The 13,373-nt window shown below is 47.2% G+C and overlaps 1 protein-coding gene across 1 annotated transcript; it reads left to right on the plus strand.

The window, feature by feature from the left end:
* Positions 1-6,458: 6,458 nt before the first annotated feature.
* btg1 (B-cell translocation gene 1, anti-proliferative) lies at positions 6,459-12,670 on the plus strand. The gene is made up of 2 exons (XM_023831153.2): positions 6,459-6,970; positions 9,908-12,670. Exons 1-2 carry the CDS (start codon positions 6,838-6,840, stop codon positions 10,315-10,317), a joined length of 543 nt encoding a protein of 180 aa, XP_023686921.1. The 5' UTR covers positions 6,459-6,837; the 3' UTR covers positions 10,318-12,670.
* The last annotated feature ends 703 nt before the right edge of the window (positions 12,671-13,373 follow it).

The following is a 13,373-nucleotide window of genomic DNA, read 5'->3' on the forward strand; positions in this document are numbered from 1 at the left end:
TCCCACAGCACCGATATACACCAAAGATTCCACTTCAGTGTGTTTCACGCTCTGCATAGTTGCTGCCCCCCCCCATACATCATTAGTCATCTGTCTGTTAATCACATAATCATATCATAATTACCATGAACATTACTCACGGAGATATTTCTATATTGGCAACATCCTGGCTGCTAAATCCAGATACTCCTCAATACAGCCGTGATAAATTTTATAAACTTCTTCTCAAAAAGATCTGACTGTATAGTAAACTAGCCTAAAAATGCAACTTTATGATGCGTTAGAGAATATCCTTCCAGCATCTAATTGGTTTGTGATCTTGACTTTAATAACCACTCAGTTCTAATGAAAACACGACATCTAGGCTGCGTGTTTAAATCCCATCTCCAGCTGGTGATGTGGAGCCTGTATTTGTTGCCTGGGTTTCCTCCTACAGTCCACAGGCATGCAGTAATGCTGACCTTTGATGCACTGGCATACCATCCAGGGTGTCCCCCAGTCTTGTACTCTGCGCTGCCTGCGGCAGGCTCCAGACTTCCCTACGGATGTTCGGAGGGTAGAAGGAATAATGACTGGGTACAGAGCAATAACCAATAATATTGTGGAGTAGGTGGGTCCAAGCAACTAGAGGAGGGGGGACCAAGACATCTGATTGGTTGGTCCAACCTCCTCTAGTTGCTTGGACCCACCTCTTCTACAATCTGATTGGCTATCTCTCTGAATCAATCATTTTTCCTTACGTACTCAGAACATTTTTACGTAAGTATAACTGTCATGAGTGAATAGAACTCTATTGTACAACAAAATCCATTCAGATGAACAAGTAGGTAAATGAACAAAGTCTCTATAGTTCATAGAGTGTTCTCTGCATGGACAGTAAAAGTGTTGAAATTGTTTTAAAAATCCATTGTATTTCCTACTCTGACAGTTTGGTGGAGAATCAATAAAACTGCAAATTACACCCCAGTCCAATAAACTCAAAGCAATTGTGTGCTTGCCTGACAGACATGAAATCTTCCAAGGTGAAGTCATGGAAAGTAGATAGGAAAAGGAATCAGCCACCTGAAGCAAATATTTGAAAAGATTCACTATTGGCCTTTTCCAAAGCATTTCCGAAGTATTGTGCTAGTGTAAGGTTTCCTGAAATACCTCCAACAAGAAAAATAAAACAACACTTCAGTGCAATTCAACATGGAGACAAATCCCCATGGCAACCACCCCTGAGAGCAACTCATACTCTTACACAGTGTAGTACTGACCGAGTACAGACTGTTTCCCTCGAACTCTGGGTGTGAGTCCTATTACTCACTATGCACTTTGCTGAGTGCGAGCATCTCTATACCAAAGACTCTACTCCAGCAGGAATCCCATCTTTCAATTCACGAATGTTGCGTGAAAAGTGCAGAAAGAACCTTTAAAAACAACAGAATCTGCTGTGCATGTTTCTCTTCCTGTATGTCTTTATTCATGTTTCCTCATGTCGCACACAGTAATCTGCCTCAGCTCTGACGCCTCATCTACAAAAGGACAGAAACAGCCACCCGCTGGCTCCATAATGGCAGCTGAGGGCTCACTGGCACGGAGCTAATTTCTCAGCCGGTCACAGATCAGACGCCTGTGGACGGCAGCTGCATGTGCTGGGGAGTAGATTTACAGGAGCTGTGGAGGGTGTCGCAGGGGAACAGGAGAGAGCGAAGCACTTCCAGACATGAGTCAAAGCAGTAAAGCTGCATTAAAAAGTTAAAAGGCATATGGCAATACCACATTAAGGGGTTACGCAGCCGTTCTGGATCAAGGCACTTGATAGATACGGGATGGAGCTCTGTGACACAGGTGGGCGTGGGAGGCAGGCCGGTCATGTTCCTGCAAGGCTGGCTGTGGGAAAATAGGCGTCATAACCCACTCGGAGTGGGGAGAGGGCTGCACTCTAGGCCGCTCTCGCTGTGCCTGGGACCGATGTGACAGCATTCGTAGCCACGCCAGATGGCTTGTGAGTTTAAGGGCATTTACATCTAATGGAGGGAGATCTCAGATTGGGATCAACTCAGAACAAGACATGGGGTTTTCCCACAATGCCGAGGGAGCTTTGAGCCACCTACGTGGCAGATTCAGCAGTTTAACATTCCTGAAGCTATCAGTCAACCTCACTGCTGGGGGTATTTTTCCAAGGCCGAGTCCGACTCGCGACCCCGTTCATCTGGAACATTCCTCTCACAGCCTGGCCTGTCACACGGTGGCTTTTCTGACTCTGACTGAATCAAGGTGATCTGTGATATTGGAGTCCACGCTGGCTGAGTCTCAGCTGAGTCAGCAGTGGCAGATCCTTCCAATATTAGAGCATCTGTTGGTCTCTGCTTCTAGTGAGAAGGAAGTCATTTATATGATGCAAACCTCGTATCGGCAGAAGGAAAGCAAAACAGAAGCAAAATTGATGTTATAGGTGGATTCCTGGCCTTATATTCCAATAATGAGATAATTATCTCGTTTTACAGGTTTCTGCCAAAATGCAGCCAAGATTGAATCCATCTTTGCAGGGCTGCTGTCACTCTCCCGCCTCCCGTTGGCCAGAAGATGTCTTGCGTTCAGGGCATGTCAGCGAGGGACCCTGTGGCCTCATAAACACACCGAACCCGAGATTATTTGTTTGCTGTTGGCCTCTGTGCCACGGCTAGTGTCCCCATCGCAGTGACCAAAACATGTCGTTTTTGGATGCAGGATGGGCTGTGGCGGCCAGCAAGGGGCATCGGGGTAAATATGGGGGGGGGGGGGGGCAGGTGTCGTGGCATCAAGCCAAAGTTGGGGCGTGCAGACAGCAGAGTCCCCTGCCGGGGTGCAGAACCTGGCTCACCCCCCCCCCCCCCCAACACACACCTGTAACCTCATGCTGCTTATGCAAAATCACCCCGCAGACCCAGTCACCTGCTACATTTGCTTAACAAAGAGCATTCATCGTGTTCAGGACTGCGTGTTCAGGACTGCGTGTTCAGGACTGCGTGTTCAGGACTGCATGTCCAGAGCCGTGTGTTCGGAGCTCTGCCTTCCCCTGACACTATTTTCAGAGGCTCTTTAAGAAGAGGGAGGAAGAGGAGATGAACCAGGAAGGGAGGACATGAGCAGAGCTGGGATGTAACCACAGAGAGCATGGTGACACAGGGCCTACTCAGACACACACAGACACACACACTGAGTTGGAGTGGCTTCACTTAATGTACTGATCTGTTCTTCAGCAAATTAAAAATATAGTTGTGCTCCGAAGGGACACACACATGCACACAGATACACACATACAGACACAAACATGCACACAGATACACACATACAGACACACACATGCACACAGATACACACATACAGACACACACATGCATACAGATACACACATACAGACACAAACATGCACACAGATACACACATACAGACACACACATGCACACAGATACACACATACAGACACACACATGCACACAGATACACACATACAGACACACACATGCACACAGATAGATGATGTTCCCTCCCTTAGTGTCGCTGACAGTTTAATGTGCTGGCACTGAATCACTCTTTTTAGCATTGAACACTATCAGATTACTACGAATAAACACTTCATTCTGGATGCTGTTTGCTTTCACAAAAAACCACCTGAGCTCATTCCGCCTCTGTTGGCCAGTCACAGAACAGAATATCATTATACTGGTAGCAGGTACAGCTGAGAGTGGAGGGTCAGTCAATTTTCAAGCAGTGGTGAGTTAACCACCAGCCATGGGATTCAAACCAGCGACCTTCCGGGCATGGGCACAAACACTGGCTGAGGTACACAATGCCCCCCCCCCCCCAGGGCTGCTGCTGGAACCATGAACACATGTTGGTGGTGAAGCCAAGTCAGTGGTTGGCTGCCGCAAAGCAAACCCAAACCCAAATGCAGCTGCTCACACTCGATGGATGGTGCGAATCCCATGTGCGGATGCATCTCCATGGCGATTTATAGCCAGCTGCTTGTTTCCAGAGGCGTTCAGGTGACTCACCGCTGCACTTGTTCAAATGTTTAATGACTGTGACAGCAGATGAGCCGGTGGCCCCCCGGAAGCCTCTGCCGTCTGCTGCTGTGCGCCTAGGTCCAGTCGGTCTGCCAAATGACTATGACGGGGAGACGACCGGACCTGGGAAGGGGGTCCACCTCCTGTAACGGAGCAGACGTGCCCCCCGAAGCCTGTTATCAAGGAATGACAAACGCAGCTTCAGAGCCGGATACTGATCCACGTTCGCACATGTGCCCCATCAGGTCGGCGCAAAGCACATGCCGCTTAATCCTACGACATGGCAGCAGAGTCGTGATGTTCTCTGTCTCTCATCACCAAGATGCCGCCGCATAGCATCTGCTGGACAGCAAAGTCAGCACAGTCTTAGTTTGATGCGGGGGGGGGACTGTCTCATTCACTATTACAGCCTGCTGCAGCCCCTGTTTCAAATATCATCTATCTATGGTAAAGTGCAGCCTGTCAACAGACAACAGGCAATTATGATAACCCATAGAAATAAATCCAAATTCTTAGAAATATAACGGTGGCTGAAGGGGCAGCCCCCTGTGCTTCCAAACAAAGCCTTTATACAGAAGTTCACAAGGAAATCCCCGGAAAGTGAACAATGGCAATTGTGAGGAAGCAGAAACAGGTTCTTGGCAAATCCCGGCCGTTTTATTTAATCTTGTGCTACAGTTCCTCATTAAAGTCAAAAAGTCAAAAGTGAACTTTATTGTCATCTTTCCATATACAAGTATACGGAAAAACAAGATGGCAAAGCTCAGAATCCACAGAATATGCATATAATTGAACTTTACATTATTACAACTCGCGAGGATCACGTGGTGACAAGATACTCATAACAAATAAAGAGACAAATAAACATAAACATTGTCATGATGAAATATTAGCCCACTCAACGAACACCCTTAATTAATCAATTAGGCCTAACTGTTCATTTGCTGCACTATGGTAACTTATAAAGGATAAGATGGCCTTATTAGCATATTGGTCACGCACAGTCGGCCACGGGAGCTGACAGCAGACCAGCTCTCCAGGAAGCTGCTGGCCCTGGGCTCGGAACCCGGCGCTCCACAACACTGCACTTGTACCAACACAAAAGACGGCCACACCTTTTAAGCTTCCAGTTTCATGCTGTTTGCTTGATCAAGTTACAGCAGTAGCCAAAGACAATGTCCTGAAGGAACTTGCCCCCTCTCCACTCTGCTCTCACTGACATACAGCTGACGGAAAGACTGTGTTTTCTTCAAAGTGCTTAATCAATGAAATCGTGAAATATGTCCTCAGCAGATGGCCTGCGATGGCTGGGGGGGGGGGGGGCTCCAGTGTCATGTTGGACCAAGCAGGGGGGGCTCCAGTGTCATGTTGGACCAAGCAGGAGTTACTTTACTTAGAGGAGCGCCGATTCTCCACTTGGCTTCCAAACACGGTCTCTCCATCTGATCCAAGCACACATGGCAGAGCGCAAGTTCTGCAAAGAGCGAGCAGCCTCGCGAAGGAAACCGGATCCAGAACAAACATTGGACATGGGAAATACGGTCGTCAGTCAGCAAGCCTTAAATCCCGTCACTACGTGCTATCGTTAAGCATGTATCTGAAGCAAGTCGTCACTCGACACTAATGGGTTATTTATTTGTTTTTCTGACTCATCGTTAACAGGCGATGGTGTTTATGGGGGATTTAACACTATTTTAAATGATTTAAAACAAGCTGTTTTTCAGAAATATTTAATTCACAGATGCATTTCCACAATACATTGAATAGATAAATTTATAGGCTGTAAAGATGAAGTGGGATCTTGGGATTAGATATTACAGTCCATTTTTTCAGATTAATTAATAAACCGCATTTAGTAATAAACGTCATTCACGTTAAACATGCAGTAATTATGTTCTTTGCCCAGATTAGTGCCGTGATCATTACTGTGTTATTTAAAGGGAATCGTAATACGCAGCCGATAAACTCTAATACTGAACTTAAACCTCTTCTCTTTTCCTTTAAATCTTATTTGCTGTAAAACAAACGAGATATAAATTATACATATAAACGACTTGGCGAAGCACTTTTTGTTTCAAAAATACCTTCCGTGATTCTACTGAAATACCGCAGAGCCCTATTGGCAACCGCGCAAACCCTTGGACGCACAGAGACATCATGATAATGTCAGTGGGCTCTGTACTTAATCACGCCAGAGACGGCGCTGTAATCCGTACGGCTGCGTTATTAACTTCCTGGTGGTGTCCTTTCATCCTTGCGATCGGAGAGTACAAGGTGTCCGAGCTAACGGGAAGCTGCCGATCGCTCCCCCTCGCCAGCGTGTTTATTTCCCGGGGGTGACGTGGGAGACTCCGCCCCTGTAGCTTTTCGATTGGTCCATCGCCGCTGCCCACCGTCGCGAGCAGTCGGGGCCGTATAAAAGCGCAGTTTGCCGTTTGGGCAGATCACTTAGGTGGAAGAGAATCTGCGGATGTAGTGTGGTTGTGCGGCACATGCACCCCTCATTTAACATTAAAAAAACAACCAAAAAAACAGCCAACTACCCCGCGCCGCACCACCCTGGCGCACTTATCGCCCGAAACCTTCCCACCTCGGAAAATAAATGACCAGAAAAGGTCTCCAAGAAATCAAACATCGCAAAGACAAGAAAACGCGCAGCACGACCGGACGCCCGCCTCGGACGGGAGACACAGATCCAGACCCGGCTCCAACAGGACACACAGATCCAGACCCGCCTCGGACGGGACGCGCAGATCCAGACCCGGCTCGGACACACAGATAGGGCGCCGCCGCCTCCCCCTCCATGCGTACGCTCACTATGAAACCGGAGATCACCGCCGCCGTCGGGTTCCTCTCCAGATTCCTGCGTATTAAGGGACATGTGAACGACAGGCAGCTGCAAACTTTCAGTCAGTGCCTCCAGGACATCCTGGCCGGTAAGGCTCCGTCGATGGGCTGGGGACACGTCGTATCACGGTTCATCCGCTGCACCCCACGTAGCTCACGTGTAACCGTGTTTAATAAAACGTTTGTTATCTTTTGTTTAGGCTATTTATCCATTTAGATTGTATCCAACCTTATTGTCATTGCGCAAAGCAAGCTACTCAGAGAACTAAGACATGTAATTCGAAAGTATTAAATACAAAATGAATCTAATAGAAAAGTATTAGAAACAAATGTACAAGACCTACATACATGTGTGATTATTAAAAAGTAGTGAATGTACATCTGTGTAGTGGTATACATTTGTACATGCTGTGACATAAACAAACAACGGAGGCCACTTTATTTATCTTAGACATTTCCCCAACCAGGAAATAGAGCGTAGTTTCCTGTACCACAGTTGTACGTGTATACAGCCCCAGATGGTCTACTGAATTACGCGATTATTACGTAAAAACGTGGTTCGAGTCAAATCCTTGGTTCTGCTTTTTTCACTGTTACCAGTTAATCGCAAACAGCCGCTTATAATGATCTAAGCTATGAACCGGGGTGGCGCGTCTTTGCACCGACCTGCAAATGATAAACATGACGGAACTTATTCAAAATCACCCTTTTACTAATTACAAAAACCAGGATTATAAATGGAAAGTAATTTGGGGGTAGAATCGGCTTTCATGTCATGGCAACGGGTAAATTAATCTAGATCAGATCGGCAAAGGGGAATTTAATTTATAGATACATTATTCAGGTTGGATATAGTCTGCTATGGAAATATTCGGATAGATTTGACGCCCAGTTTACAAACATTACGATGCTTTCGTTTTTGCACCAGATGAAGATTCGATCGTAACCGTCTAAACTTCACCAAAATGCCAATTTATATTAAATTCTTATCAGTCATAGGTTCAACTAGGCCTATGTGTTTTATAGCAACTGTTACGCGGAAGAGAATTAGACCCAAATGGTGTGATTTTTCCGAGGAAGAGAAACAAAAATGACCATCATGTTGGAAATGGAGCAGAAGATAACCCGACTGAGCATGTGGGGGCTGGAGCTGCCTTTTCTGCTCTAACTCTGTGTAATTCGCTATTTATGGCTGCCACTGGTGATTTTCCATCCTGAAAGTGAACACACATCATAAACAGATAAATATACATATTCATTATACATTATGGCTCAGTGTGTTTTATGTTCCGGATTCCTCCAGCGTAGGAAAATCCTTCAATACACTTAATAAAACCATTGTCCCGCGTTGTTAATTATTTTTATTTACTCCAGCCATCTCTAATCGCACCTAGAAGGTAATAGACAGATCATGGAGGTTTATTGATTTATTTTTCTTTCAACTTGATAACAAAAACGCTGACCAAGGAAGCGGTTAAAGTTATGCTCTTACCAATTTAAAAAAATTAATGGAAAATCGCTGCTGGTTTTACGTTCAGTCGAGTGATAGTTTAATATTTTTCGGTTAAATGGATCATAAGACATCCCATTCTCGGCAAGTTATCTCACAGGGTCATTAAATATTTGTATTTGTAGGCCTATTAGTCCTTTACACTTCACGATATACGTTTTTGTATTTTCACACGATTTTACATTCCGCTTTGCAGTGAAGTGTTAAACAGGGATTTCCCGTACTGACGTTTAAAATAAATACACGCCCTCATTACAGCCTGTAATTAGCGGGCACATCAACAAGTTCGTTTGTTCCCCAGGGTGGTAAATCTGCGATAAGTGACACAGCCGTCACAGTGTGTTATACTTACGGCAGAATATATTGACACCCAGTGTGTCTAGAAAACTGTGTGTGCCGTTCCTCTCAATACGGATTGCAGGAAGTTTTGTGAGTGAGAAATGATGTCCCAAATATGCATACACGGCGTATGGTGACATTTGGATGGCTGGGATTGATCGTTTTTGTCTAGAAACAAAGTACTGTAACGTTCGTAGTTTGGAAGTTGGATTTGAGTGGTAATTTATATGGGAGCCTTGGTCAAGGCTGACGAACAGATTGCTTGTGTAGGTAAGGCCAGATAGCATTTTGCTTTGCTAATATGATCTCAGCAGATAAACATGCTGTGACATGACCTGCTATCCGCAGCTATGGAAAGTACCGGAATCTCAGGCTGGCGGCCTGATTGGCGAATCAGCCAGGTGAGCGGTGGGGGCGTTGTGTAAGGGGCCCGCACGTGGGACGCAGGAACGCTGTTTTTTTAATTACATTCTTCCCATTTACTGTTTCACTGGAAGAGCGCCAGCGTGGCCCCTGCCACAGTGCGGCTGTCTCGGGTTTGAGACAGAGCTGGGTTTACGGCCGGTTGTTAGTCTGGCGGTGGCCTGTGATGCACTCTGATAACGGGAAATAGAAACGAGCTGTTTTTCAGTGCTGGAGGTGCGGGATGGACCTTGACCTGGACAGGCAGCGTGTGTGTGCATGTGCCTTAAATGAAACGCGTCTGCAGTGGCGTTTGCCTCAGGTGCCCCGCGGGTCGGGGTCCTCGTGTCCCTCACGTCCGCAGCTAATCAGCCCATTCCAGACAGTTATTTATACAGTGTGACCCAGATCGGGCCGGCGGGTCCTGCCCTTTTAAGTCCACGGCGCAAGTCGCGGTAAACATAGCCCAGCACCGCCATGTTAGGCCTGCGTGTTCAGATGCTTAGGAAAATGAAATTTGTTTCCTGATCTGCTTAGAAGCCTTAATGACTTGCTGTTTGATTCTGGAGATTTCTGGGAGCTGCAAATACTTTGACATGATGTGACTAACATGCCTGTGATAATTTTGATAACATTTTTTCATCTCTGCGCTGCATGAATCACTGCTCTGTGCTTTTTGTGATCGTTTTAATTGTAGTTTAAAGATGATTTAGAGGTAATTGTCAAATCCCCCTGATCGCCATAGTAACGGGAGGCATTTCTCGTCTTCCCACAGAGCAGTACCAGCACCACTGGTTCCCGGATAGGCCCTGCAAAGGCTCCGCCTACCGCTGCATCCGCATCAACCACAAGATGGACCCGCTGGTGATCCGGGCGGGTCAGCTCATCGGGCTTTCCATCCAGCAGCTGTACTGCCTCCTGCCCAGTGAGCTCACGCTGTGGGTGGACCCCTTCGAGGTGTCCTACCGCATCGGCGAGGACGGCTCCATCTGTGTACTCTACGAGTCTCAGCCATCCCCGGCGGGGGGGCCCGCCCCCGACTCCGCCCCATCCTCCCCGGCTGTCCCGCCGGGCGCCGGGGTCCTGCCCGGATTGGTCGATGGCCGGATCAGCTGCAAGGAGGAGCTGCTGCTGGGAAGGACCAGCCCTTCCAAAGCCTACAGCATGATGACCGTGTCCAGCTAAGGGCCTCTCTGCCCTTCCGGGACATGCTGAGAAGAAAGTGAAGAAAAGCTAAGGATCTGGACTATCACCCTGGGCATGGGAACCTTCTCCTTCGTTATCGTTTCTCCCCTCCTTTCATTCTGTCATTTTTGGTTACAGACTGGTGAGTGGGACGTCTCTCTGTGGAGGGCGGAGAGCGTCGGGGCCAGTGTGTTGAATGCGTGCACTTTCCAATGAGCCACCTTCTGGATACACCCCAGCTCTTTGTTACAACTGAAGAACCATTTGGCTTGTGTGTGGGTGGGGGGGATCATTAGGGTATCTTCTGAAGTTCAGGCCCTGAGAGCCTCTGCTCTAACAGATCAGTTTTGTGGACCAGAACATCATTTATTTGCTGCTGGTACAGTCTGTGCCACACCCTCCACGTCAAAATGGCCAATTTGATGTCCCTGAACGTGTTGGGGTGTGCAGCTGAAATCTCAGGCTGCATCTAGTGCCCTGTCTCCAGTCTTGCCCATCAGCTTTGACCCGCCTGTGGTCAGCTCCCTCCATTTGCTGAATGTCTTGAGGATGATCCAGAGTTTGTTTGGCTTGACCTCATCTCCCCGATGTTCTGGATCCACGGAGGAGCTCGATGCTCTGAGGGACCCTGTTTCGCTTGAACCTAAATGCACTTCGACATTTAGATTGTGTGGGATGTACATTTCAGAGATGATATTTTTATTAACGACCGCATTCCATTTTCTACGATGTCGTGTTTTATGGCAGATTTGTGCCCCTTGTTCTGGCTGAGTACATTGTGACTCCTCTGTTTACCTGATGAGCTTCTGAGATCTTACGAGTTCCTGCAGTGCTGGAGACGCATATGAGCTGGATGTTGGCCTTCCTGAGGTTCTGGATCTTTTATATGGATTTTTTTTGTCATCACTGCCAAAGGGGTTTTTTTCACCACAATTTGAGTTCTCGCCCAGCACTTGGTGGTCCCCCCCCCACCAAGCCTACCTGTGGCTTACAGCTTAAATGTTGAATTCTTCCGTTGCTATCAGTAGTCAGTTTGCATTATGAATTTCATTTATTTGGTTAGTGCTCTGTGTGTGTGTGTGTGTCTGTGTGTGTGTGTGTGTGTGTGTGTGTGTGTGTGTGGGTGGAGGGGGGGGTTTGCAGCTCGATCTCTTCTCCTGTCCCGACTCCCCCCTCCCCACCAGCCACTGGTATTCGCTAGCCCTCTCTGATCAGACCATAATAACGTGGCTGTTTACTGATCACAGGGCACTGGGGGGAGGGGGGTATTATCTCGTCCTTCTACTCATTGGGTAAGAACCTGAGCCATTTCTTTTATGGAAACAGCCAAGTCCCCCACCCCGCACTCCTCTTTCCTGCCCCCAGAGTGCGCTGTTACATATCAGTAGCCCGCGCCCTGCGTTCTGGTGCCCGGGACCTCGATCAATCTATGGCAGCTATGAAAGCACCCGACCTGGGCCACCATCGAGCCTGGCAGCGGCGGGTCGAGCCAGCATGTGCACCGGTCGCGCTCCGGGGGCGAGAAGGAGAAGGCAGGATTCAGTTCATTGTAAACGCCCCATCTGCTGGATAGTTTGTAACGGAATTTTTAAACGGCCCCTAAAGCTGTTTTCGTGGATCATACAGTGATGTTGCCCCAGGTACCAGCCGCCATGCATGGTTTTTATGGCCCATTCCTCCATAAAATTCTGTCCTCTGGCCATAATTCCCACACCCCCACGCTCAGTTCCAGTTTCCTGTTTCACACAAGTTGTGGAGAAGGTGTTTGGCACATAAAATGCACTAATCTTTAACGTTAGGGTATGGTGAAGTTTTTCCCAGGAGTCCAAGAATACATCTCCAAACTCAGCCTTAGGAAACGTGAAATCCCTGCCCAAGCATGAAACCAGAAGGAAAGTTCCATCCATTATTTCACACATCACTTGTGTGTAATGCGTGCGTCACCCGGCAAGGACCAAGGGTTAGCGTGTCACGTGTCGCGATCCGACGGCAGAAATGCCTGATTTTATAATAACCAATGTTGTGACATAAAAAAAAGCTGATATTTCTGTTAGATTGGTGTATCGCAAGGAAGGCCAAGTCATTCTCCAAACTCTGCTCATAGACTATTATCCTTTGTTTTATTCAGTTCTTACACAAAGCATAAGATAAATTCAAAAAAATAAAACAATCTAAGCGGCACTCTTGCCCCATGTCCTGCTGTCAGTACACTCAGCTTCCCCGGCTCGTATCACGATGAACTGCTGTAAATTTGTACAGTTCATGTAAATTGATTGTGAGAAGGTTGTACAGATTTCTATATTTTGGAAATTTTTTTTTCCTCTCTGTAATAAAAGATTTCCTATCTTGGCAATTACCTTTGTGGAAGCAGTCTTTATTTGTAGCTCAAGACAAACACATCACCACTGCACCACAAATCAGAAGTCTTGCATTTAGTCACTGCTGAAGTTTCATCGACTGTTTATGTGTGTGGGGGGGTGGGTTAAAGGGGATGTCTTTATGGGCTTATTGCCTGTTAAAGCAAGGTGGCATCATAGGAGCAAATAGGCTAAATAACCCAGACTGGTTCTGTGCCTCCTGTCATCTGATTACAGTGACGCTGCCGTTGAGTCATCGAGGCCTGATCACGCTCCACATTTATCACGGGAGCTGGACATCGTGTTCCTTACTTCCCCATGAAAGTGAAAGCGTGCGCTTTTCCCCCAGCGGGGGCTGTTCACGGGTCATATAGAACCTGCCTCCCTTCTGGGACGAGGCTGAATTGTTTTAATAATTTGTGACACCTAGGTGAGAAAATCCCCATCTCCTTTAAGTTCTCCCTGAAGTCCTTGTCTCCTCCCTCAACAGCAGGGGTGGCCAATCTTATCCGCAAAGGGCCGGTGTATATGCAGGTCTTTGGGATAACCTGTAGGTCAGCTGTTCAAACCCAGGTGTGAGGACTCTTCAACCAATCAGTCCTCTAATTAGTAGTAATCTAATTAGGGAGTTGCAGCGAAAAACCACATACACACCGGCCCTTTGCGGATAAGATTGGCCACCCCTGTTCTACAATACTG

The sequence above is a fragment of the Paramormyrops kingsleyae genome, chromosome 1, assembly GCF_048594095.1.
Source record: "Paramormyrops kingsleyae isolate MSU_618 chromosome 1, PKINGS_0.4, whole genome shotgun sequence".
NCBI lineage: Eukaryota > Metazoa > Chordata > Actinopteri > Osteoglossiformes > Mormyridae > Paramormyrops > Paramormyrops kingsleyae.

Bases quoted from the DNA above. Each gene is read 5' to 3' on its own strand.
- btg1 (XM_023831153.2), top strand. From the start codon at position 6,838: ATGCGTACGCTCACTATGAAACCGGAGATCACCGCCGCCGTCGGGTTC. The intron at 6,971-9,907 runs GTAAGGCTCCGT...GTCTTCCCACAG, and splicing joins CCTCCAGGACATCCTGGCCG to AGCAGTACCAGCACCACTGG.